The 25,074-nt window shown below is 41.3% G+C and overlaps 1 protein-coding gene across 7 annotated transcripts in view; it reads left to right on the forward strand.

Moving 5' to 3' along the window:
• The window catches only part of DMD (dystrophin), a 1,185,061-nt gene that overhangs the window by 780,029 nt on the left and 379,958 nt on the right, over positions 1-25,074 (forward strand). For all 7 annotated transcript variants that reach the window (XM_087966867.1, XM_087966866.1, XM_087966869.1 and 4 more), the window contains exon 54: positions 4,176-4,365. In XM_087966867.1, coding sequence (XP_087822993.1) covers positions 4,176-4,365 — 190 coding nt within the window. The remainder of the gene's footprint in view (positions 1-4,175; positions 4,366-25,074) is intronic.

Raw genomic sequence — 25,074 nt, forward strand, 5'->3', positions numbered from 1 at the left:
TGGTTTATCTTGATGATATTCTTATCTATACTGAGACTCGTGATAAACATGTGAAGCTAGTGCATTCAGTTCTGGAAAAACTTTGAGCTGCTGAACTATACATGAAATTGTTCAAGTGTGAATTCCACCAGGAAAAAAAAAAGATTATTTAGGCTATTGCATATCACATGACAGCATAGAAATGGATCCAGGGAAAGTTCACACCGTTTTGGAATGGGCCCCTCCCCGCACCAGGAAACAACTGCAGAGTTTCTTGGGATTTGCTAATTTTTACCATCAGTTTATTCCTGCTTTTGCGAAGATTGCACTGCCTATTACAAATTTCCTAAAAACCAAAGGGGAGGTGAAACCGAAACCTAGTAAACCATTGGAGTGGTCCATGGAGTGCCAAGCCGCTTTTGAGAACTGAAATGACTTTTTGCCACTGAGCAGGTGCTCAAGCACCCGGACATGGACACCTCTTTTGTAATCCAAGCCGATGTGAGTGACGTAGCAGTGGAAGCGGTGTTACTACAAGCAAATGAAATGGGGACTCTGCAGCCATGTGCATATATGTCCCGTAAACTAACTGAGACCAAAAGAAAATGAACCATCTGGGAAAAAGAAGCTTTTGCAGTTCGCTGGGCTCTGTTACCTGGAGACATTTTCTAGAAGGGAAAAACACCCTTTGAGGTGTGGACAGATCATAAGAATTTGGAGGCTCTGAAAATGCCTCGGAAGCTATCTCCCAAGCAAGTTCGCTGGGCGCAGTACTTCAAACGCTTTAATTTTTCATTGAAGTACATTCCGGGGGGTCATGGCAGATGCTTTATCTAGATTACCTCAATATAATAGTGCCCACCCTGAAGTGGTCCGGCCTATTGTCCCAACCAAACAGTTGGCGGCTCCAGTGGTTACCAGAACTCAGAAAAAGGGAAATTCAAATATCAAATGATTTATCTGCACAGTTAAAAGAAGCTCTGAAACTTGATGATTGGTTCCTGGCTCACTCAAATAACTGTATGGTTAGAGATAGATTGGCATGGGTGGGGGCCAAATTATATGTGCCAGCAAAGTTGAGAAACCAAATATTACAGCAAGCTCATGACTCTAAAGCTGCTGGACATTTTGGATTCGTAAAGACCTTACACTTGGTTAAAAGGCAATTTTGGTGGCCCACCTTGAAAAAGGACATTAAAACTTATGTGGCTAGTTGCCCTATCTGTGCCTCAGCCAAACGGCCTCCTGGTAAACCAGTGGGCTTGCTACAAAATGTAGCTCCATACATTTGCTGTAGCTCCATCCAACTGCTCCATAGAAAGAAATTTCTATGGATTTTATAGTGGAATTACCTAAGAGAGGGGGAAATACAGTTATTTGGATAGTAACAGACTTGTTTTCCAAACAGGTACACTTCATACCTTGTGCAAAAATCCCATCTGCGAAAACTTTGGCTAAACTGTTTATTTTACATGTCTACAGGTTACATGGTGTTCCTGAATGCATAATCTCAGATAGGGGTGTCCAGTTTACCTCAAACTTTTGGAAGGAGTTCCTTAAGTTATTGGGGTCCACCCAGGGCTTAAGCTCAGCCCACCACCCACAAACCAATGGGGCTTGTGAGAGAACTAACTCCCCCCCCCCCCCCCCCCCCCCCCCCCCCCCCCCCCCCCCCCCCCCCCCCCCCCCCCCCCCCCCCCCCCCCCCCCCCCCCCCCCCCCCCCCCCCCCCCCCCCCCCCCCCCCCCCCCCCCCCCCCCCCCCCCCCCCCCCCCCCCCCCCCCCCCCCCCCCCCCCCCCCCCCCCCCCCCCCCCCCCCCCCCCCCCCCCCCCCCCCCCCCCCCCCCCCCCCCCCCCCCCCCCCCCCCCCCCCCCCCCCCCCCCCCCCCCCCCCCCCCCCCCCCCCCCCCCCCCCCCCCCCCCCCCCCCCCCCCCCCCCCCCCCCCCCCCCCCCCCCCCCCCCCCCCCCCCCCCCCCCCCCCCCCCCCCCCCCCCCCCCCCCCCCCCCCCCCCCCCCCCCCCCCCCCCCCCCCCCCCCCCCCCCCCCCCCCCCCCCCCCCCCCCCCCCCCCCCCCCCCCCCCCCCCCCCCCCCCCCCCCCCCCCCCCCCCCCCCCCCCCCCCCCCCCCCCCCCCCCCCCCCCCCCCCCCCCCCCCCCCCCCCCCCCCCCCCCCCCCCCCCCCCCCCCCCCCCCCCCCCCCCCCCCCCCCCCCCCCCCCCCCCCCCCCCCCCCCCCCCCTCTTGTGCATCGGAACAATATCTTAGATGCTATATAAATTATAAGCTGACCTATTGCCATTCGCTGAGGTGGCATATAACAATTTGGTTCATAGTAGTACTGGGTTTACTCCATTTAAAGTGGCTTCAGGACAAGACTTTGTACCCATACCTGAGCTACCACAGGAGAAACCTAGTGTTCAGTCATTAAGTGAGTGGATAACCCAACTCCAGCTTACTTGGCCAGTTACCTGTAAAGCATTGGATGATGCTCATCAAGCTCAAAAAAATTTGCAGACAAAAGAGAGCTCCACAAAAACAATATCAGGTTGGAGATAAGGTCTTCTTATCCACCAGATATTTGCAGACCACACAAAAGTCAAAAAAGCATGGACCTAAGTATGTTGGACCTTTTCCAATTGAACGAATTGTGAATCCTGTGGCAGTCTAACTGAAATTACCAAAAACCCTCCGACAAATCCACCCTGTCTTCCATGTTAGTTTATTAAAACCTGAACATACCTCTGACCTGAGGCCAGCTCAGGTTGATCTCCCTGTGCCTTTGTTAATTGAAGGTGAACGACATTTTGAAGTTAAAGAAATTTTGGATTCTAGGAAACAAAGAGGTCGACTCCAATATTTTCCAAACATTTTACTCCTTCCCAGTCCGAATGGGTGAATGAGAAGGATGTTCGAGCTCCTAATCTTATCAAGGCGTTTCGTACTAAATATTCTGACAAACCCTAAAATATAGTATTGTTGTGTTACATGTATATTATTCTTTTATCTTGTATTCTTTTTCTTTTATAGGGCTAATGCCTCTTTTGCAGGAGGGTCAAATGTCAGCCTTCAAGATTTGCTTCTTTTGCTTTGCATCTTTTGGCTGTCATAAGTAATGGGAGGAGGAGGGGGGACATAGTTATGGGAAGCGAGCTGGAGGTTTTACAAAAAAGAACTGTATAAGTTGGGGAGGAAATTTCTTGCGTATGTTTCTTTCCTATGCTATGCGCAAGCACTGCTCTTTATCAAAATATGTCAAGGTCAACGGACAGAGGCCTCATCACCACCTGGAGATGCCCACATGACATTATATACAACTTTTTATTGGATGGACAGTTTGAACTATTGTGGGTGGGAACGTTGCCAACTCTTTGTATATGTGATTTACGCACTCATTTTCTCAGATTCAGAATTCCTTTGATGCTGCCACTTTATTTCCAGTAAAAGATATCTTTTCTCTAATTAATGGAGTCTAAGTATTTCTTTCTTGGATTTTGAATGGAGCACCAGCTGACACATGCAGAAGATGCCTTTATCCTGTAGTGGATAGACAATGGCTAAAATGATAAAATAAACTAGTTAGGGTTATCCTAGGATTCCAACTAGAGTTGTAAACTTCTTGACACTCACCTGATTCTATATTTTTTGTTTCTTCTTCTTTCCTGTATGTGTGTATATATACACATATGCATATATATTTTTAAAGTTATTTTTTTTTTAAAAAAAAATGTAGTCAACTGTGATCAACAGATAAGATCATACTTCCTAACCCTAAAATTTATTAGGTTTCAGTAAATTATAACTAGTCAGTGGTTGAGAAATTCTTTATTTGACTTCTCTTAATAGGTTTATATAGAATTTGGAAATAGTGACACCTGTGATTAAGGAGCTTGTTTCAAATTATAATAGTAAAAATTGTCATGTTCACTTCTGTAGAACCATAACTGTCCATTAAGAATGAAAATGTCACTAAATAGCCACTTCTATTTTCCCTTTGCAAAAGGGTAGGAATTAGTTGTAATAGTGGTTTCAGAAGGAAACATTAGTTACAAGGATTTGTGACACCTATGCATAAAGTTTATTTCAAATTTCATCACAGTATTACTGAAAATTTATCCTATACTCTCTGTCTATTAGAGTGAATGAACCGCTGTGGATCCCAGTTACTCATCATCATGTAACTATGTTTGCACTTTCACAGTGTTGGAGAGCGAGAGGCTTCATTGGAAGCAGCCCTAAGGCTTTTGCAACAATTCTACTTAGATCTGGAACAGTTTCTTGCTTGGCTTACAGAAGCAGAAACCACTGCCAATATCCTACAGGATGCTACATGTAAAGAGACAATTGTAGAAGATGCTCAAGGAGTACAGGAGCTAACGAGGCAATGGCAGGTAAGCTAAGCAATTGAAATTATAGTGATATTGTAATGATGAACTACTTTCACATGGGTATGCCTCAAACCAAAACAATTTAGATATGTCTCTCTATTATTGAACTTTAAATTAATATTCATAAAATATAGACAGATATTCATAAAAATATAGACAGTAGAGAGTATTGATCTCATATCAAATAAATCACATGTTCAGAATTTATACTCCTTTGCTTTTCTTATTTTGAGCAAAATAAGGTAATGTTGCTATCCCCCCCCCTTCATATATATGAGCAATTTGTATATATTGGGAGAAGGGAGAAGGGAGTTTAATAGAATTGAAACAGTATCTGAATTTGCACTTAATATTGATAATAGAGCTCACTTTTTCTATATACTAGTGGTACAATATTTTTTATTAGTATAACTTGGAAATAAATTTATTTTGAGTCAAATGTATACATTTATGCCCCTGTAACCCATCACACAGCTGTCCTTTGAAATGTGAATGAAATGGTATAAAAGAAGATTGTAATATAAACAATGTTTTTATTTTATATGTTGATAATATCAGGTGATATTCCATTAACAAGGAGATTCTTTCAATAGCTTATCAAAGCATCAAGGTTAAGTATCATGCAGTAATTGTACTGCTTCTTTTATCTTTCTTTTCTAAAATACAAACCAAACTTATATGAAGATGCTTCATTCAGGGCTCTTTCTCCTGATGTCTGTTGGTAGAGAGTCCTATAGCACATTCCAATAAAAGTATCTTTTGTTGCACTTAATAATAAATAAAATCCCAAATGAAGTTTATATTATCTTGTGTTGTTTTTATAGCAGTATTAATAATTCATTGTATTTATATATTTTAAGTAGTATATGAGCACTTCATTTTGTGTTACTAACATATTCATATTTGGTAATGTCTGATATGAAGATCATGTTATTGGTGTAGAAGAATAAGTGTACAACTGATATATATATAGAGATATATAGATAGATAGATAGATAGATAGATATAGATATATATATATAGATAGATAGATATATAGATATAGATATAGATATATAGATATAGATATATAGATATAGATATATAGATATAGATATAGATATAGATATATAGATATGTTTATTGAAAGTTTAAAAAAAAAGAATATATTTAAAAAAAAAGAGAAACATGTTCTCACATTTTTGCAACCTTTTCATAGAAGTGTACATTTCTAAGTGTCAATTAAAGTCATTTGTTACAAGTAAATCTATAACTTGTTTCCTAGATCCTTGCTTTTTTTTGGTTATTATTACAATTATAATACAATATTTATTTAATTATATTACTTTACGTATATACATAGCTATATATAAATTTATCCTTATTTCCATTTTCCCTTGTTGTTTGTTTAATTGGTCTCACTAGACATCTTTACTTCCTTTTTATACAACCATTTGTACCATATATTCCAAGTTGTAAAAAACTCCCCCTCTTCCTTATTTTTTAGTAACATGGTTAGTCTAATCATTTCTGCACATTGGTGGATTTTATTAGTTATTGCCAGATCTGTGGGGGTCATTGTTGATTTCCAGTTTTGGGCAAAGACTATCCTTGCCGCTGTAATGATATATGATATCAGAAGCTGGTGTTTTTTGCTCCGTGTCGGTTCTGTCATTCCAAGTAGAAAAGTCTCTGGGTTGAATTTAACCTTTAGTTTTGTCATCTCTTCTAACCATGTCTGTATCTTTTGGGCTTTAGAACATTTCCACCACATGTGAAAATACGTTTCCTGGCTAAAGTTACATTTCCAACATTAGGGTGACATATTAGGGAACATCCTAGCAAGTCTTGCTGGTGGGAGATGCCAGCGATAGAACATTTTATAAATATTTTCTTTATATGAGACTGATAACATTAATTTATAGTTAGTTCACCAAATTCGTTCCCATTGTTCTAATTCAATATTGTGGCCACAATTTTTAGCCCATGTTATCATGCTCTCCTTAACTGTTTCCTCTTCCTCTGATATTTTAAGCATATCACAATACCATAAATTGTTTTACAGTGACTTTATAAAGTAATGCTTGTATAAACTTATAACTCCTGAGGGTAAAGATTGTGTGTTCCATTCTTTTTTTTCACCTTCTGTAGTTATTTGATATTGTCCTTTCTGATCATTTGTTTATTTTGTTATAAAACTATACATATTTTTATTAGCCCTATTTCTGCTTATAAAAAGAATTGATTTGCTCACTATACAGAGAGTATAAACAAGGAATTCTAATTTTAAAATCAAATAACAAGCTTAAAAGCATAAGTGCGTGCAATACATAATGAAAATAATATTGTACTTATCACTGAAAATGAAAGTTTTAAGAAAATCAGTCCCATAATAATCTGTTTTTATAATAATGCACTTTACAACATATGTTATCACAAGGTAGCTACAAAATGGACATAATTGTGCATATAGGTTATTCAATAATGCTTTGACAGTTGTTCCTAGCTGTTTGTATATTCACAGAGAATGTTTCCATTGGGGCCATCTTTAATGTGAAGCACACACATGCAGAGACCCCAACAGCCTTTGAAGGATCTGCACAAATCTGAAAAGACTGTGATTACTTTAACAGTTTGATGGTGGTTCTTGTGCACTATTTATTGAATCTAAGATTTTGTTGTTATTAAAAGTATACATTTTCCCTTTTCTAGCTTACAGTAATAGGACAAATACAGATCAGAATGTTATCATTGTGTTAATTCCTTATAACATTTCAAGAAGAATGAAAAGTGATCTGGTTTTGAACTTCCCTGAAGACGGACCACTAACCGCTATTGTCCATGGCTTTGGTCCGTGCTTCAGCATCGGAGAGCCCCAATTGGTCAGATTTGGGGCAGAAGCCACCTTGTAGGGGTGGCAGAGGAAGGGGAGACCATCAGGGGAGTCGCAAATCCCTTCCCTGGCTTGGGAACTGCTCCCTCCCAAAGCCGTCTGAAGCGGTGGTCTAAAGTGGCCACCCTGAGGGGGGAGATTAAGCCGGAATAAGATTGTGCTGGAGAGAGAAAGAAGCAAACAGCAGGAGGAACGGGATGATATAGTTAAATGGAAAATACCCCCAGGATTAATTTTTTTCAATAATCTTTAAGGAAGGATTTAAAGCAGTGAAGAGAAAGGAGGAAAAAAAGGCATGAATTACTTTTGACAGCGGTGGGGCTTTGAACCAAGAAAGGTAGAAGCTGCAAAAAGAAATTGTTAGGTATGGAGAATAATGGAGACCAGACATCTGACCAGTGACTTCAACTCTTTAATAACAGTAAATAGAACAGAACAGAGCAAGGCTATGGGCAGCAGTAACCCTTTTATAGGGTTAGCTGCTACCTTGTTAACCAATGAGATGAGCAACAAGTTCAAACTAATAACCAATAAGAATAGTCCAAATAGTGGCCAATCAGGGACTAGTTCTGGCCCAATCCAAGTTGTTGTATAAGGACCAATCAAGTGTGCAGGTTTTCAAACCCTGATTTGCATTTAAGTTATTAACTTTTATTGATTCACAACACCCCTCCCCCTTGGGTTCCGTTTGAGGGGAGCTGTAATAAAATCCTCAAGATAGACAGGCCGTTTGGTCTGTCTGGATGATTTCCGAGGCTCCACCGGTTTTGGTCTGAGGTCCGGTTCTGGTGGAGCGTTTGGATGATCTTTATTAAATTCTGTTTCGCTGCACGGTGATTCCGTGCTGCTTTCACTCTGGTTGTCTCCGCTACTCCGTGTTTCTTCGGGGTTTTGCAGTTCGGTTTCCCCCGTATTAAAGTTCCCTGAAAAAGTCAACTCCCTCCCCGCTTCACGTTCCGGTGTCTCGCTGGGCCGTAGGGTTTCCGTTGGCCTGCTATTTGTCATATCAAAGTCAATTCCTCGATATTTCTCCCCCTTGAGTTGGTGAACCCGGGAGTCATGGGCGCTGGGTGGTAATCTCGATCGGAGTTGGTCTATGTGGCGTTTCCACACCCTCCCATCGTCTGTTAGCAGGCGGTAAGATCTAGGCCCGGTGAGGTGGGTAACGGTTGCGGGTATCCACAACGGGTCGCCGGAAAAGTTTTTGGCAAAGATTAAATCGCCTACCTTAAATTCCCGGCATTTGCTGCTGGAGCCGAAGGGCTTTTCTGGTGTGAATGCAGGGTGGAGCCGGTCAAGGTGCGATCGTAGTTTCTGCCCCATAAGAAGTTCAGCGGGTGTTTTGTTGGTCACGCTGTGGGGCGTGATATGCTGTAACAAGAGAATTCGATTGATTTTCTCGTCGATGTTGCCGAATTCCATTTTGTGAAGGGTCTTTTTTACAAATTGTACCATGCGTTCTGCACGTCCATTGGCCGCAGGGTGCGCGGGCGAGGTTAGCGCATGGCGGATGCCCCGATCAGCAAGATATTGTTCAAAGGGTAACTCAGTAAACTGTGGGCCGTTGTCCGAGACCAACACGTCTGGGAACCCATGTGTGGCAAATAGTCTGTTTAATTTATTGATAACTGAGTCCGTTGTAGTTGTGTTCATTCGATGGATCTCGAGCCAATTCGAATAGGCGTCGACAGTAATAAGGAAAGTGTGTCCTTTGGTAGGCCCCGCAAAGTCAATATGAATACGGGACCATGGTCCCCTCGGAGTTTCCCATTCGGTCGGGATTGCTTTAGGCGGAGCGTTGCTGACGTCTTGGCAACGTTGACAAGTAGCGACCCAGGCCTCGATTCTTTTGTCGATTCCCGGCCACCAAGCGTAGCTGTGTGTAAGTGCTTTCATCCGCACGATACCCGGATGTCCTTCATGCAATACCGCCAAAACAGTTTGTTGCAATTTGCTAGGGATTACGACTCGATCGCCCCACAAGATACAGCCTTTCTGGGAAAACAGCTCGGTTTGGCGGCTTTTGAAAGGCGCCCATTCCGGTGCTATTTGGTCTGTCGGCACCCCCGTTCAACCCAGCGTAGGATGTGTTGCAGAACTGGGTCACGTTTTGTTTCAAAGGCAATGTCTCTAGCCGTCAATGGTGGCACATGTAGAGCTTCGATCTGTAGTGTTGAGATGGTGGGGGCTGGATCTACAACAGAGTCTGGAAGTGGCGTTCTGCTCAATGCATCAGCGTGGAGAATTGATTTCCCCGGGCGATGTTGCAAGGTGTAGTTGTAGGCCGCCAAGAATTCAGACCAACGGGTCATTCTGGGGGACAATATGTACGGGGTTGGTTTATTACCCGCAATGATTCCCAGTAGCGGTTTATGATAAGTGATTATTGTAAACGCACGGCCATAAACATATTCATGAAATCTTTTAACTGCAGCCACAATAGCTAAAGCTTCTTTGTCCAGCTGACTATAATTTCGTTCAGCTTTAGCTAAGGTCTGCGAAAAAAACGTGATGGGGGCTTCCGCTCCATTTGGTAATACGTGGGCCAGAATTGCCCCAACCCCAAAAGGTGATGCGTCACACGTGATAGTGAGCGGCAGAGTCTCGTTGTACTGCATAAGTACAGAATCAGAAGTTAGCAATTTCTTTACTTGTTGGAAAGCATGTTGTTCCCGTTGTCCCCACACCCACGTTGCTTTTTTGTCTAAGAGTCTATGCAATGGTTCAGCTACCGTTGCTTTGTGGGGTAAAAAAACATTATAGAAATTGATAAGTCCAAGGAACGCCTGTAGGTCTGCCTTGTTCCTTGGAGTGGGGGCCTTTTTAATGGCCCGTAATTTGTCTTCGGTGGGATGGATTCCTTGGCTGTCCAGGAGATATCCCAGAAATTCTACTTTTTCGGTACATAACTGGCATTTATCTTTTTTTACTCTGAGGCCTGCATTTTGGAATCTTCGTAAAACCTCTCTGAGTCGTTTTTCTAGAATGTCTTTGTTAGGTGCGGCGATGAGTACATCGTCGAAATATGGGACAACGCCTCTTATCCCTTGTAACAACCTTTCCATTAAACTCTGGAAGATTCCAGGGGCGACGCTTACCCCGAATTGGAGCCGGTTGCATTTAAATGCGCCCCTATGCGTTACGATCCTTTGCGCCTCGGCTGTGATTGGATCTACAGGCAATTGTTGATACGCCTGGGCTAGATCTAGTTTGGCGAAAACTTTCCCGCCACCCAGGGAATGGAGCAAGTGTTGCACTACCGGCACTGGATATGCACTTTGCTGCAGTGCGTGGTTTAAGGTGGCCCGGTAGTCTCCGCAAATTCTTAGGGACCCATCAGGCTTGATAGGCGTCAGTATCGGGGTTTCCCAACGGGTGTGGTCGGTGGGTTCCAGTACGCCCTGCGCTATTAGCTTATCGAGTTGTTCGTCGATTTTAGGCTTCAAGGCGAACGGCACCCGACGCGGCTTAAGGCGGATGGGTGCTATCTCAGGGTTCAAGTTAAACGAGATCGGGGTCCCCTTGTACTTGCCTAGTCCGTTCGCAAAAACGTCTTGGAATTCTTGCACGAGTGCTTCCTCCCAATCGCTGCTCTCGGCCCTGTGGACTCCGGCTACAGTGATTCCAAGCGGTCTGAACCATTGAAGGCCTAAAAGGCTAGGCCTGTCGCGGTCCACGACAGTCAGTGGTAGTGCGACGGTGCAGTCCTTGAATGAGACCTGGAATCTGCGGGACCCGACAACGGGAATTCTGTTACCCTGATAGTCTTTGAGTATAACCCTTTGAGGGTTAAGGTCTTGGCGGCGAATCGTCGGAATGAGCTGTTGTAGCGTTTTCCACGATACCATCGAGAGGGAAGAACCAGAGTCCACTTCCATCACACAAGGTTTGTTTTCGATGGCGACCTTTACTCGGATTTTTCCGGCATCAAGGGATGTAGCGTGGCCTATGGTGATTGTTTGGTGGGTCTCTTCCCGCCGGGTTTCTTCGCACCTGGTGGAAGTGGTGGACGGTTTGTTTCTGTAGGAGTGGTTCAATTTTTCTCGGTGTGTGCCGAAGAATCCTGAAGACTGGTATTCGGCCTGTCGGGGTTTGGAGTTCTGTTTGCTTCTGCAAACCTTTGCGATGTGACCTCGTCTCCCGCAATTTCGGCAGAGCGCGTCGAGGAATTTGCAGCCGGATCGTGGGTGATTGGCTCCACAGCCGGCACACGGTCGAAATGAGTGTTGTGTGGACTGGTCTCGCTCCGTTCGAAGTCGGTTGACCTCTTCCTCATCGCTGTCGGACGGGGACTCTAGGTCTTCGTGGTGAGTTGATACCGGGTGTCTCTCTGAGCGAGGCGAGGTATCAGTGGCGAGTTTACGTAGCGGTGCGTTGGTGCGGCGCATTCGGGCTGCCGATTTCTTGGTCGCCTCCGCTGCCGAGGCTTCTTTAAGGGCATCGGTGAGGCTGATGTCCCCCTTAGCCATAATTTTACTCTGGATCGTGCCGTCTTCTAGGCCCAGAACCAGGCGGTCCCGGAGGGCTTCTTCTAAGTCTGCGAATCCGCAGAGGCCTCCCAGGTTGCGGAGGTCCGCGATGTAATCGGCAAGGCTTTCACCTTTCTGTTGGTCCCTCCGGTAATATTCGTGTCTTCTGACTAGGGTTGGTACGGTGGGCGCGTAGTGAGCCCGTAGTAAAGGTTCGAGGATGTCCCAGTCCATCTCTTTTACCTCTGCTGGCTTGGCAAGTGACTTTGCCATTTTAAACACGGTAGGCCCGCAGTGGGTTAGAAATATAGCTCTTTTTTTCCCGACTGTTGCATTTTTCAAATTGTTGGTCTCCAGAAACATCTGGAACCTATCCATGTACGACTCCCAGTCTTCGGTTTCTGGGTCGAATGGAGCGGGTGGTACGGCACCGCTGGTCATGTTGCCGTTGATGGTGCGTGTTCGACCACGTGCTCTGTTGGTTGCTCTGTAGGTTAGTCAGCTCTTCGGTCTCCGTATCCCACCCTCGTCGCCAGTGTTAAGTATGGAGAATAATGGAGACCAGACATCTGACCAGTGACTTCAACTCTTTAATAACAGTAAATAGAACAGAACAGAGCAAGGCTATGGGCAGCAGTAACCCTTTTATAGGGTTAGCTGCTACCTTGTTAACCAATGAGATGAGCAACAAGTTCAAACTAATAACCAATAAGAATAGTCCAAATAGTGGCCAATCAGGGACTAGTTCTGGCCCAATCCAAGTTGTTGTATAAGGACCAATCAAGTGTGCAGGTTTTCAAACCCTGATTTGCATTTAAGTTATTAACTTTTATTGATTCACAACAGAAATCATCTAACTAATTTGGATAAGTATATTTTGATTCTATATAGGCACAAGTAAAGCTGAACTATAGATTGTTAAAGAGAAAATTTCAGTACTAATTGGATTTGATTTTTATTCTTGGAAGACTGTGGTTTAAAAAGCTCTGATTAGCTGGGGAAAAAAATAGGGGGTGAAGATCTATTATAACAAAGAGTGCATCTAACTGGTTAAATTTAACTTGTGTTTTTTTTCTAAAAGACTGTTTCTTAAAAATTGTATGGAAAATTGATACAATAAAACAAGAACTTTGAAAAACTGAAACATTGTAATGAAGAAAGAAACAAGAAGATTCTGCCCTTGGATTAACTGTTGATTCTGGTATGGATTTAGCATTGGATTTAGCATTGAGGACCAAAACTTGAGAGGAATAAAATAAAAGCTGATTGTTGGAAATCAATTTCATAGACACTATTTGGATTAAATTGTTAAATAGAAAAGGTTTAAAATGGCGATATCTCTTCTGGAATTAAAAATGGAACTTAGAAACATAAAATAAACATTACAAGAGCATGGTGAATCATTGAGCTTTGTTTTAAAATTTATAGAAAATGCAAATGCAGAACATGAACAACAAAGACAAAAGACAGAAGAGGAAGTGGAGCATACTACAGAAGAGGCCATTTTTAATTTTCATCGAGAACAAAGAATTCTGGAAAGAAAGAGGAAAGGAGTGGGAAATAAATAGAGGAGATGTAAGAAGTTAAATAAAGAGGGGAATATTCCAAAAAGTAAAAAAGATAAAAAGAATCGGCAGAAATTTGAAGGGTGGAAGCTACAAATAGAGAGTGGGACAAAAACTGGAGTGAAAGAATAAAGGGGAAAATAGGAGGGGAAAAAGGGATAAGAAAAGGACTTGGAAACAAAAAAATATGGAAATTGTAAAAATGTGGGGGGAAATTGCTTAATTAGACACAGAGATAATGGTTGATTAATATTCAGAAAGGGGATTCTGCAAGGTGTTGAGGAGTAACATAAACAAATTTAAAGTTATGCAAAAGGGACATATAGACTGATAAGATGGAAAATAGAACTGTTACTTTTGATAATGGAATTTAAGCTCTTTTATGTATAGAGATAACTGAAATAACTAATGGAATATATTTATTAAATATATTGAAATAATTGAAATGAAAGAATAAGAAGGGTTGTAATGGAGTAGATTTTTTTAGGAGTGGATTGCAGGCTTTTTTGTTTAAATATATAAAGATGAATGGAATAATTAATGGAATTTGTGTATTAAATGTACTGAAATAAATGAAATTATATAGGAGGAGAGCTGAAATGGAATTAACACCAGGGTTCAGGATTAAATGAGTAGATTAATATGTCTTCTTTTTTGAAATTGTAAACAAATCTAATGAAATTAAAAAGGGGAAAAACCATGCAGAATCTGATTTAAAACTACGCTATGTAGTTTTAAAGGGATTATTAATTTTAATGCAATAAAATGTTAAACGTTTAATGGGATTTAAAAGGGGAGATAATTAATGAATACGTAGTACTTAGAGATGGTGCACTTAAACTGATATTTTAAGGGGGAAACTATTTATTAGAAGGAGTGTTTTTAATTAGAATTTAAGATGAAATATACAAATGTGACAAAAGTATCAAAGTATAATAATTATGAAGCTAACATAGGTGAACTATAAAGAACTGCTTTACTTTTGTTTGTTTTTCTTATTAACACTTGAACCTGGATATAAAAATCAGAATATTATCATTCAGTAGCTATTCAAATAAAGATTTTTTTCTGTAACACAGAATCCAAAATACTCTGTAGTAATACACACACACACACACACACACATTTCATTCTACCTGTTTCTTATTTTTCTTATCTGCATAATCTAAGATCAATGTTTGTAGAAAGGTTTTGCAGATCTGCTACCATTCTTTCTGGTTTCTTATTTATCATAAAATACTTTAGATCTCACTTTTCTTATTTACTGATGGAGGTAATTTCATTAGATTTTTTTGTGGTGAAGTTATTGGCTAAAGAAGCAGGGACCCTTCTAGGGCAGTGATCCCCAACCTTTTTTATGCCGCGGCTTTCTACCCGGAAAAGCTTTCTACCTGGAAAAGCTCACCGGAAGCGCTGGGCGCCGCCATCTTGTTTTGATGAAAAAGTGCTTCCGGTGAGCTTTCTACCCGGAAAAGCTCACCGGAAGCACTTTTTCATCAAAACAAGATGGTGGCGCCCAGCAAACCAGCGGCCCGGTAGGATTTGTTCCACGGACCGGTACCGGTCCGTGGACCGGTGGTTGGGGACCCCTGTTCTAGGGGGAGTAAAAAAAACATTCCAGCATGGAGTTAGTTCAAGAGAACAAATGTCTGAAGTCACCTATATGTCAATATCTGTTCAAAGTCAAACCTGTATGTCAATATTTCAAGGGAAGACAGACAATCTGGTGAGATTCTTGTAATAGAGGTGATCAGCAATAAACTACATACTAGTGTATATTCATGAAGTAGTCCTAGTTTCTTGCACTTGGCAAGAGAGAGAGGGGGGGAAGGAGGGAGGGAGGGAGGGAGAGAGAGAGAGAGAGAGGAAGAAAAAACAGACAGAAAATAAAGACAGAGATAGTGAGATAAACACACACACAAAGAAGCATTAAAGTATTAAATGTCCTATATTTGAACTGGACTACACAATCACTGATATTTAAGATCACCTGCATAATATTCCATTTTAATACATTGTTATTATTTCTCCCTACACAATGTTATGTAACATGTAGGTTTTCTGCAAACTCTGTTTCTAAAATTCACGGATTCTTAAATACACTTAAATATAAGCAGTGGTGGGATTCAATTTTTTTTACTACTGATTCTGTGGCACGGCAGGGGAAGGATACTGTAAAATCTCCAGTCAGAGATGGTATTTGTCGGTTCTCCAAACCACTCAAAATTTCCGTTACTGGTTCTCCAGAACTGGTCAGACCCTGCTGAATATCATCTCTGAATATAAGGAATCATGGTAAAAAAAGGAATATAAGGAATGGTGGTAAAAAAATAATAATAATTGAGGGGTATCAGCTTTGTTCCAGAATTTCTTTGAAGCCTATCTTGCTTGAGTTGATTCTTGGAATGTGAAGATTGCTAATTCTTTGGAAAATGTGCCAACCAGATTGCAAGGTAAATGTCCTTGATGTATCATTTTCTAATTCACCTTATTTGTAGCATACTTTTTCTATAAACTCAGCAATTATGTGGCAACTGGAACAGAAAGCATTTTTGTAATTAGAAACATAAAAGTGTCAGTGCTATTTCCAAAATTAGAAATGCTATTCCTAACATGAAAGGATTCTGGAAAAAGTTTCTGTTATCAAGAAGTCTAAAGGAGACTCTTGGAAACATAATGGCAAAAGGTAGTTTGCATAACAAATAGCAAATAGTAGTTTCTTTCACTGATATATGATGCTACCAAAGTACATTTGTAGCAAACTTTAAATAATATTTTCCTTTTTCCAGAAATCACCAAAACAGATATTTTATAATATTATTTATTTATGCATTTCTTCATTATTAGTACATAAAAATACAAGTAACAATTTAAAATATAGTTACTTTGAAATATATGTTGACACCAATATTGATAATTTTAAAAATTATCCATTTCAATGAGTTTCTTAAGCTGCAAAATCTAGCAGAATAATAAAGCATTTACCCAGTGTATTTGCTTAAAAATATTTGCTTTATTAGCAGGGCGGAATCATTTAAATTTATTCAAATTCATATTGATACATAACATTATGCATAGCATAATTCACTATCAGAATTGCATACAGGAAACCTAAATACCTGTATAATGTCAGAATGACAAATACGTTTACAATTTTGAAAATAAAACAGTTCTAATTCATTATTTCACACATATCATATATCATTTGATCTATTTTAAGCTTACTAAGCATATTAATATGAATATGAAATGTAATTTTGATTGCAGAAATAATTGTTTTATTGCCTTCATATCTTTCTAGTGTTTTGATTTCTTTGTCCTAAGAATCAGTATTCTTCTGCTTTGTTTCTTCTTCTTTTTTCTTTTAAGACTGAACCTAACCTTTAAATATATTTTTGTTCTCTGAAATATATGTAATAAAGACTGTGGTTGGAAAAAAATATGTGAGTAGCAAATGGACTGTAATATAAGCAGGCATTGATTTTAACCTATGCTAATAAATTGTCAGTTCATGTTGTCAGTTTTAAATATGATCTGACAATAGTACAATTTGCACAGGTAAAACCTGTGGCAGGAGCACAAAAGTGTACAGCTAAAATGACAGAATTTTCCAAGTTTTGGCTGAGTTCTTGGCTTACCAGTATAATCCTAAAATCCTAAGATCAAAATCAAAACAAGTGTCAGGCCTGTCTCCATTCAAAATTTAAGAAGGAAAAACCCCAATTCCATTTATTAGAGAAGTACTTTTATTAAGTTTGAAATTATAGCAGCAAAAGCAAGGCAAGATCTGATTCAAAACATGTGAAGATTACACATTCCAGTTCTCATGGGACCACTACACACCAGCTCACTTCCCTATCCCAAATGCCCAAGCCCTCTTTCCCATTTCTATGGCAGCCAATAGCAAGCACTCTGCAAAAATCCATGCTGGAAAATCCATGGCTGACAAGTGTATATATTTTTAATTTTTTCTTCTGATTTGATTTGACCTAATTCTTTAATCCCCAAAAAACAAATCTGGGAAGACAATTGATAATCATATACCACAGATATTATGTATTATTAATTAGCATTTATATCATATGATATTGATGCATGTGGATTTTGTGTGGCATTAGTAAAGGGAACCCATAAAAGCTGGAATTCAGAAGATTATTTAGAAATAGTAGGCATCCAGAACAAATTGCTGGATGAACACACCACACACTGATTAATAATACTTTGTTGATGAAATTATAATTGGATAGATTTTAACTTGTTAATCCATATGTCTATGTAGATTCCCAGTCATCCAGGTCATGGTGGTCCCAAAGGTGTTTTTTCAAGAGGCAACTGGACTTTCAGGTTTTTCTTTTGAAGACATTTCACTTCTCATCCAAGAAGCTTCTTCAGCTCTGAATCCATAAACCATTGTTAATCCATAAACTATTGTTTGCAAATAGCTATTTAGATATCCCAAAAGTGTTTTTTTCTGGAGGCAACTGGACTTTCTTGTTTTTTCTTTTGAAGATGTTTCACTTCTCACCCAAGAAGCTTCTTCAGCTCTGGCAGGATAGTGGGGAATGGAAGGATTTATATTCCTTGCAGACGACTGGTAATCTGCATCCTTTTAGTGGGTCATTGAAGCACTTGGAGAGATTTATCTGTGTCTTCAGGGTCATCTGAGTAGTGCTCCTGGTTCCTGTAGTCTGCAATTTTTCCTCTAGAAATCCATTCCTACTTACAGCTGTGACAAGATAGTGGGGAATGGATCCTGTCACAGCTAAGAAGAGTCTTGGATGAGAAACGAAACATCTTCAAAAAAACCTAAGGAAATCCAGTTGCCTCCAGAAAAAACACCTTTGGGACAACCTTGACCTGGATGACTGAGAATCTCTACAAACCTTTAGCTATACAATTTGGGATGAATACCCTTTGAATGGTGTGGTAGTAGGAATAAATTTCCAGACGATCCCAGTGGACCCAATGCGCTCCTTTCACTTACTGTCTCACCAGGACGGTTCGGGTCCACTGGGACTGTCTATCTGCGGGGGTATCGGCGGCTTTCTCGGAGCCCCAAGAAAACCGTCTTTTCACTGCCACTCAAGCCCCGCCCTCCGTATGTGCAAATGATCTTGAGGGATGAGAGGAAGAGTTGCTGCCTAGGGAATAATCAGACAAGATGAGAAGCCCTCATTAAGTTAATGATCAAAGAAGCTTTAAAAAGACATACCCTAACTGATCAGGCTGTAAAAAAGAAGGTGGGAGATTTGTTCTTTCAGACTTGCAAGATTTATGTCAGCTCTCCCAGATAAACCAGATAGAGAACACTGCCCTGATGAGCTATTCTATTTTATTATAAAGCTGCATTAACCATCAGGCCCCAAGAACCAAGGAAGGTATGGGGAATTACTCTGAGCAGTTTCTTTCTTTCTTTTTTTTTAAATAAAGTTTTATTTGGGTTTTCACACATACAAAATACAAATAAAACATCTTTTTTGAAAATAGCATGGTCCCGGGTTGAACTTCTTTATACAGACACAAAACTCAATTTCATACTCCTTTTTGTATTATATTCCTTATCTTATACTATTTTACATTTTCTATATAGTTTTTCCCCTGTTTTGATTTTCTCAATTTTAATTTGATTATCTCATCTCAATTCAAATCATTATATTTATACTTTTGTCTGTTCTGTTTCAACAAGTTTTCTCCTGTAGTTACTAATTGGAGTATGACACCTTTATATCTTTTAATTACATCCATTCAACTCTTATTTAAACTTCAATATATACCTTAAGGTTATGACCTTCAATATAATACATAATACATAACTTCCAATCGAATTCTGCTTGGTACATTCTTATAATACACACTATATTCTTTAAAAAAAAAGATTGTAAATATATGTAATTATAAACCCTCATTCCGTTCCAGTTCAGTTCTATCATTAATAATCATTAAAATCTTAACATCTTTAACACTTCTTTTCAATTAAATATCATACTTCCTTAAAGACACATATAATCTCCATAATTAATTTTTCCCTTATTTCTCTTCATGCATGTTTTATAAATCATTAAATATACCTTTTGTTACATTTATTTATTGACAAGCATTCCACTGAATTACAATAGCTATTTTATCAGACATTTTAATTATACATTGTTTCATATTTTCTAAAATTATTTCTGTTTCTAATATAACCATACTATCTTATGTACCTTTGCAGAATCCCTTTTTCCATTAAATTTTCACCCATTATCTCTAAATAGGCCCTGTTTCTCTATTTCCCCTCTTCTGTTGCTTTCTGATTTTATACTTTTTTTTTTTGCTCTATTTTTTGGGGGGAGTTGTTTTTCCCAATCTTAAACTTTCCATTCTCTTTCCCCCCTTTCCTTTTTCCCCCCCATCTAAGATTACTTGTTCATTAAAGATGGCTTCTTCTTTGTCGCAATCTTCTTGTTCTGCAGGCATTTCTTGTTGTTTCTCATAATTCCAAATCTCCATTTCTAAAAACTGAACTACAAAGCCAAAAGAACCTCTCCCTTCTTGTGCATCTTCTTTGTCCTATTTAAGTTCCATTTTCAGTTCTTCTAAAAGTGGAGCCATTTTAAACAGTTTTAAACAACCACCCGATTGATTTTAGTCATTCAAAACAATAACCAAGAATCCAGAAATTATCAAGTAATCCAGATAGTCCCGAGTTATATCTTCTTATTTCTTTTTCAACTTTCTCTTCCTGGGGTTTTTGTTGCAATATTTCAGTTAGAATGTATCTTTTGGAAGTCTTGTTGAGATTTTGCTATAAGTTCTTTTTTAATTCCAGGCAGTCTCCTCCCTTCCAGATCCTGCCCTTTTATTCTTCCTATCTCATTTCCTGTTTTCAAAAGCTTTTGATTATCCAGAAATCTTTATTATCCCTTTGACTTTTTATTTTCAGCATTAAATGCCTATTGATGTCAAAGTGGATTTTTTTCCAATTTCTTACTTAAGTCTCTCAGCTGTCAGTATAGGAAAAGGAGGGAAAAAAACCCAAATCTTTTCCCTTTTCTCTCTCCTTCGCAGCTTAAAAATCTTCTTAGGGAACAATGTTATTGTTTTTTAATAGTTTCAATTCCAGGGTACCTCATTTGTTGCTTTTGCTGTTTGACCTGGTCAACCAAAACTTTCTCTTCTTATCTTCCTCCTGCACATTCTTTTCCGGTCGAGTTCTTCTTTGTGGTGGCCATTTCTGATCACCGCTGCAACCGCCTTCAGGAAAGGGAGTAATGGCCAGCTGGGGATGAGAGATGTGGCTCTCCTCAAGCCTGCAGGCAGTCTCTCCCATCTTCACCACCTCTACAGGGTGGCTTAGCCCCGAAGCCAGCCGGCTCGGGGCGCTCCAGCGGCGAGCACGGATCAAAGCCTCGCAGAGATGAGGTTTCGGTCTGTCGCTGAAGAAGCTCAAACCGGAAGCCACTGAGCAGTTTCTTTTATTGTTTCTCATCTATAGGCAGAAATCTTGCCACATTTCAAGATACTTGCATCATGAAAGATATTCTGAGAATTGTTTGGAAAGAGTTATCTCCATTTTCTTTCTCCCAACCAAACTTTGTTGCTTCTTGTTCTCTGGAATGCAAACCCTCCCTCCTGGAATCCAGACTATATTTAACCTCATTAACAGAATCATGCAAGTCTGAAAGTACAAATCTCCCACCTTTTTAGGCCTGGTCAGTTAGAGTGGGTATTTCCTAAGTTTTTTTCTCTGACTAATAAGCAACCATTCAGCTCCCTTTTTTTTCTGATTGTTTCCTATACTCTTTTCCTTCAAGGTCATTTCCATATACCATTACCTGGTTATCTCAACAGCCTAGGGAGGAGTCTCACAGAAAAGGGTATTTAATGAAGTGGTTACATTGTGTATAACACCTAATGTTCTCCCTAATTCTTTAGTTTTTCTCTATTTTTTGTAATATTATAATATTCATATTTTAATTCTAGATTCCTTGTAATTACTATTTTTATGATTTTATTGTACACTACCCAGAGTTTCTATGAGATGGGCAACAAATAAGTATGATAAATAAAAATATTTTCTACACTAACCAAATATAAAACAAAATAATACTTTTTATTATTCAATTGGCTCAATTCAATATCTGAGGAAAACATGGCATGATGTCATTTGGCAATTTTGTTGTTTAAAAAGAATGTACTCCATTTATTAATGGACTTTAAAAAGAAACTCCTGTGTCAGAAGTTGTGTTTCTCTTAAATATGGCAAAGCACAGGCAGGGTTTTGAGTTAATAATATTCAAGAGTACTCACAGTAGTTGTACTTGCTTGATTTAGCTCCTGCTGTATTAATTCCTTTTTTATTAACTTTGCAATTATAGAGCACAGCTAAATTCCAAAGTACTTCAAGCTGAATCTTTTTTATACCATCTCAGTTGTTTATCAGAAATCCCAGAACCTGAAATGTAGTCAATTCCAAATTCCTTCCTGTTACGTATTACCATATATGGCCATAGAGTGGAGTCGGCTGACAGACTCCACTCATTGGCCCAGCCACTGGCAGGAGAAATAATGTCCCATCAGTGGCTGAAGCTTTGGACAGCGCCGGCTGCAAAAGCCGTCACCTGCCACGGCTGAGCAGCTTTTTGCTTAAGACAAAATAAAAAGACTTTTACCTGCTCCTGCCGCGTCCTGCCTCTTTACTTTGCGAGCCCACTTAACACTGGTGACAAGGATGGGATTCTGAGCTGAAGAGAGAACAAATGACACCTCGTTGGAATTCGGACACCATTTTCACCGGCCACTGCAATGATTGTGACCCCGCCGACCAACATGGCACACTGCCCAATGTTGATTCCTTACGACCCGGCAAAGGAAAAATGGCCCTCATACATGGGCCAATTCAACCTGCACCTAGAAGTCAATGGACTCCAAGCTGCCCCCGATTCAAAAAACGAAAGCCCTGTTCCTCACATACTGCGATTCTGAACTCTATGAGATGGCAGATGCCCTCGTGGCAAATGATCTGCACAGCATATCCTGGGACAAGCTCCAAACGGCACTCAAGGAACATTATGACCCCTCTCCCTCCTACCTGGCGAGCCAACATGAATTTTATACACAGAGCCAGAGGGAGGGGGAGACGATAAACACATTCATAGTCCACTTTGCAAAATATCAAAGAACTGCAGGTTCCCAGACACTGAAGGGATGATCCAAGATTGAATCATCCTGGGAATGAGGGACCTAATGCTCCAAAAGAGACTCTTGGCCCAGGAGGATGTTTCCTTCAAGGAAGCCATTGACGAGGCCTGAGCCACAGAATCCTCGGACAACTCAGCAGCATGAATCAAAGGGGCCGAGATAGCCCACATAGAATACGGTCACTTCCAAGGAAACCTATCACTCACCATAGTAGACCAGAACCTGTCAAGCCTACTGGGAAGAGAATGGTTCCAGCCTCTCAAATCCACATCACTGGTGTTCACGCAGCAGAGACCCCCCCCACATGCTCAGCAGAAGACTTCACAGAACTGGAGCGGGAATTCAGCGATTTCTTCGATGACAAACTGGGCAAGTATACGGGGACCCCCATCTCATTTAACCTAGACCCCAAAATATCCCCTGTCTGACTCAAGCCGCAGCGAGTCCCGTTTGCTCTCTGGCCCAAAGTCAAGGAACAATTAGATACGTTAATTGCCCAAGGGGTCCTTGAGCCGGTTGACCATGCCAAATGGGAGACCCCAATTGTCACCCCAGTTAAACCAGATGGGTCAGTCAGGATTTGTGCTGATTACAAGATGACTCTGAATAAAGCCCTCCAGCAAAGTGCCTACCCCGTGCCAGTAGTGCAGCACCTCCTGCACTCCCTGGGTCGAGGAACCATATTTGCCAACTTAGATCTGGACCAGGTCTATCAGCAACTGCCCGTTGATGAGGCAACCACTGAAGCGCAGATGATTGTCACCCATTGAGGCGCTTTTAAATGCAATCAGCTACAGTTCGAAGTAAGCTTTGCCCCCGGCCTGTTCCAGAGCATTATGGAAATTCTATTACACAACATTCTGGGGGTAATACCATATTTCGACAATGTGATCATTTCAGCCAAAAGCAGGGAACAACTAATAGAGCGACTGAGGGCAGTACTGGGGAGATTCCAAGAAGCCAGACTGAAATGAAAAAGGAACAAATGTCACCTGGTCATTCCCCAAGTGCAGTTTTTGGGTTTTTTAATAGACGCATCCGGCATCTGACCCACAAACGGAAAGCTGAAAGCAATACGGGAAGTCCCCACCCCACAAAATAAAGTGGAACTGCAAGCCTTCCTGGGGTTGCTCAACTTCTACAATGTCTTTCTACCACAGAAAGCAACCATTGCAGAACCTCTCCACAGACTACTGGATAAGATGACCAATTGGACCTGGGGGCAATGCGAGGCCGACATGTTTAAGAAGATATAAAATATCCTGACATCCAGCAGTGTCCTCATACAATACAGCGAGACACTACCATTGACACTTACATGCGATGCCTCCCCCTATGGAATCGGAGCAGTCCTCAGCCAATGACTACCCAATGGGACAGAAGCCCCCATCACATATTATTCTAAGACATTGTCCAAAACAAAACTATAGCCAAATTGACAAGGAAGTGCTTGCCGCAGTCACAGGAGTCAAGCGCTTCCATGAGTAGTTTTACGGAAGGCAGTTCAACTTAATTACCGACCACAAACCTTTGCTGGTCATCCTAGCCAGAGATAAACCCACACCGAACATCCTATCACCCAGGATGTTAAGATGGAGTGTTTTCCTGGCCACATACAGCTACCGTTTAGTCCACCACCCAGCAATCCAGACATCTCCAATGCTGATGCCCTGAGCCACTGCCCCCTCCCAGACCTCACAGAAGACCCAGCACTGTCTACCACAGTACTTCTACTGGAGGAATTACAGCCTGGACTGATGACGTCTACAGAGATTGCAAGACTCACAGCATGCGACAAAAACATGGCACAGATTTCAAACTGGGTGTGGAGGGGATGGCTGGAAGTGATAGAAGGGGATGAATTTAAACCATATAAAAATAGACAGGCTGAGTTGTCAGTACTCAAGGGCTGCATACTTTGTGGGGAGAGAGTGGTCATCCCACCACCACTAAGAAATATTGACACTGCTACACGAGGGCCACCTGGGGATAGTCCGCATGAAAGCCCTGGCCAGAAGCTATGTATGGTGGCCAGGGCTGGACAAGGAAATAGAGACCTGGGTTGCCATCTGCACCCCTTGTCAAGAAACCCGACCAGCCCCCCTGGCAGTGAGCCCCGGGAAGTGGGAGACACTCACAGCTCTGTGGGCCCAGGCACACATCGACTTCACCAGGCCCTGCCAAGGACAGACATTCCTCATAATGGTCGATGCATACTCTAAATGGTTAGAAGTAATCCTAATGAAGTCCACCACAACTGAGGCCACCTTCGACGACTATTCTCCACCCATGGGCTACTGGACATCCTTGTCTCCAACAACGGGCCGCAGTTCACCTTGTGGCTGTTTGAAGGGTTCCTAGCTGGACTGGGGATCAGACATGCACTGTCTGCCCCTGTACACCTGGCCAGCAATGGACAGGCGGAGAGAATGATCCAAATAACCAAAGAAACCCTCAAGAGAATGGGCTGGGGGGACTGGCAAGAAAGGGTTGACAAAATGCTTTTGGCCCAACACATCACACCCAATGCAACAACACACCGCAGCCCCACTGAATTATTGATGGGCCAAAGGGTCCGATCAACACTAGACAGGGTCCACCTTAACTACAGCACTGAAACCCCTAT

This window comes from Notechis scutatus, chromosome 5 (genome assembly GCF_049901735.1).
Source record: "Notechis scutatus isolate UNSWTSFEM ecotype Mainland chromosome 5, rNotScu1.2, whole genome shotgun sequence".
Lineage (NCBI taxonomy): Eukaryota > Metazoa > Chordata > Lepidosauria > Squamata > Elapidae > Notechis > Notechis scutatus.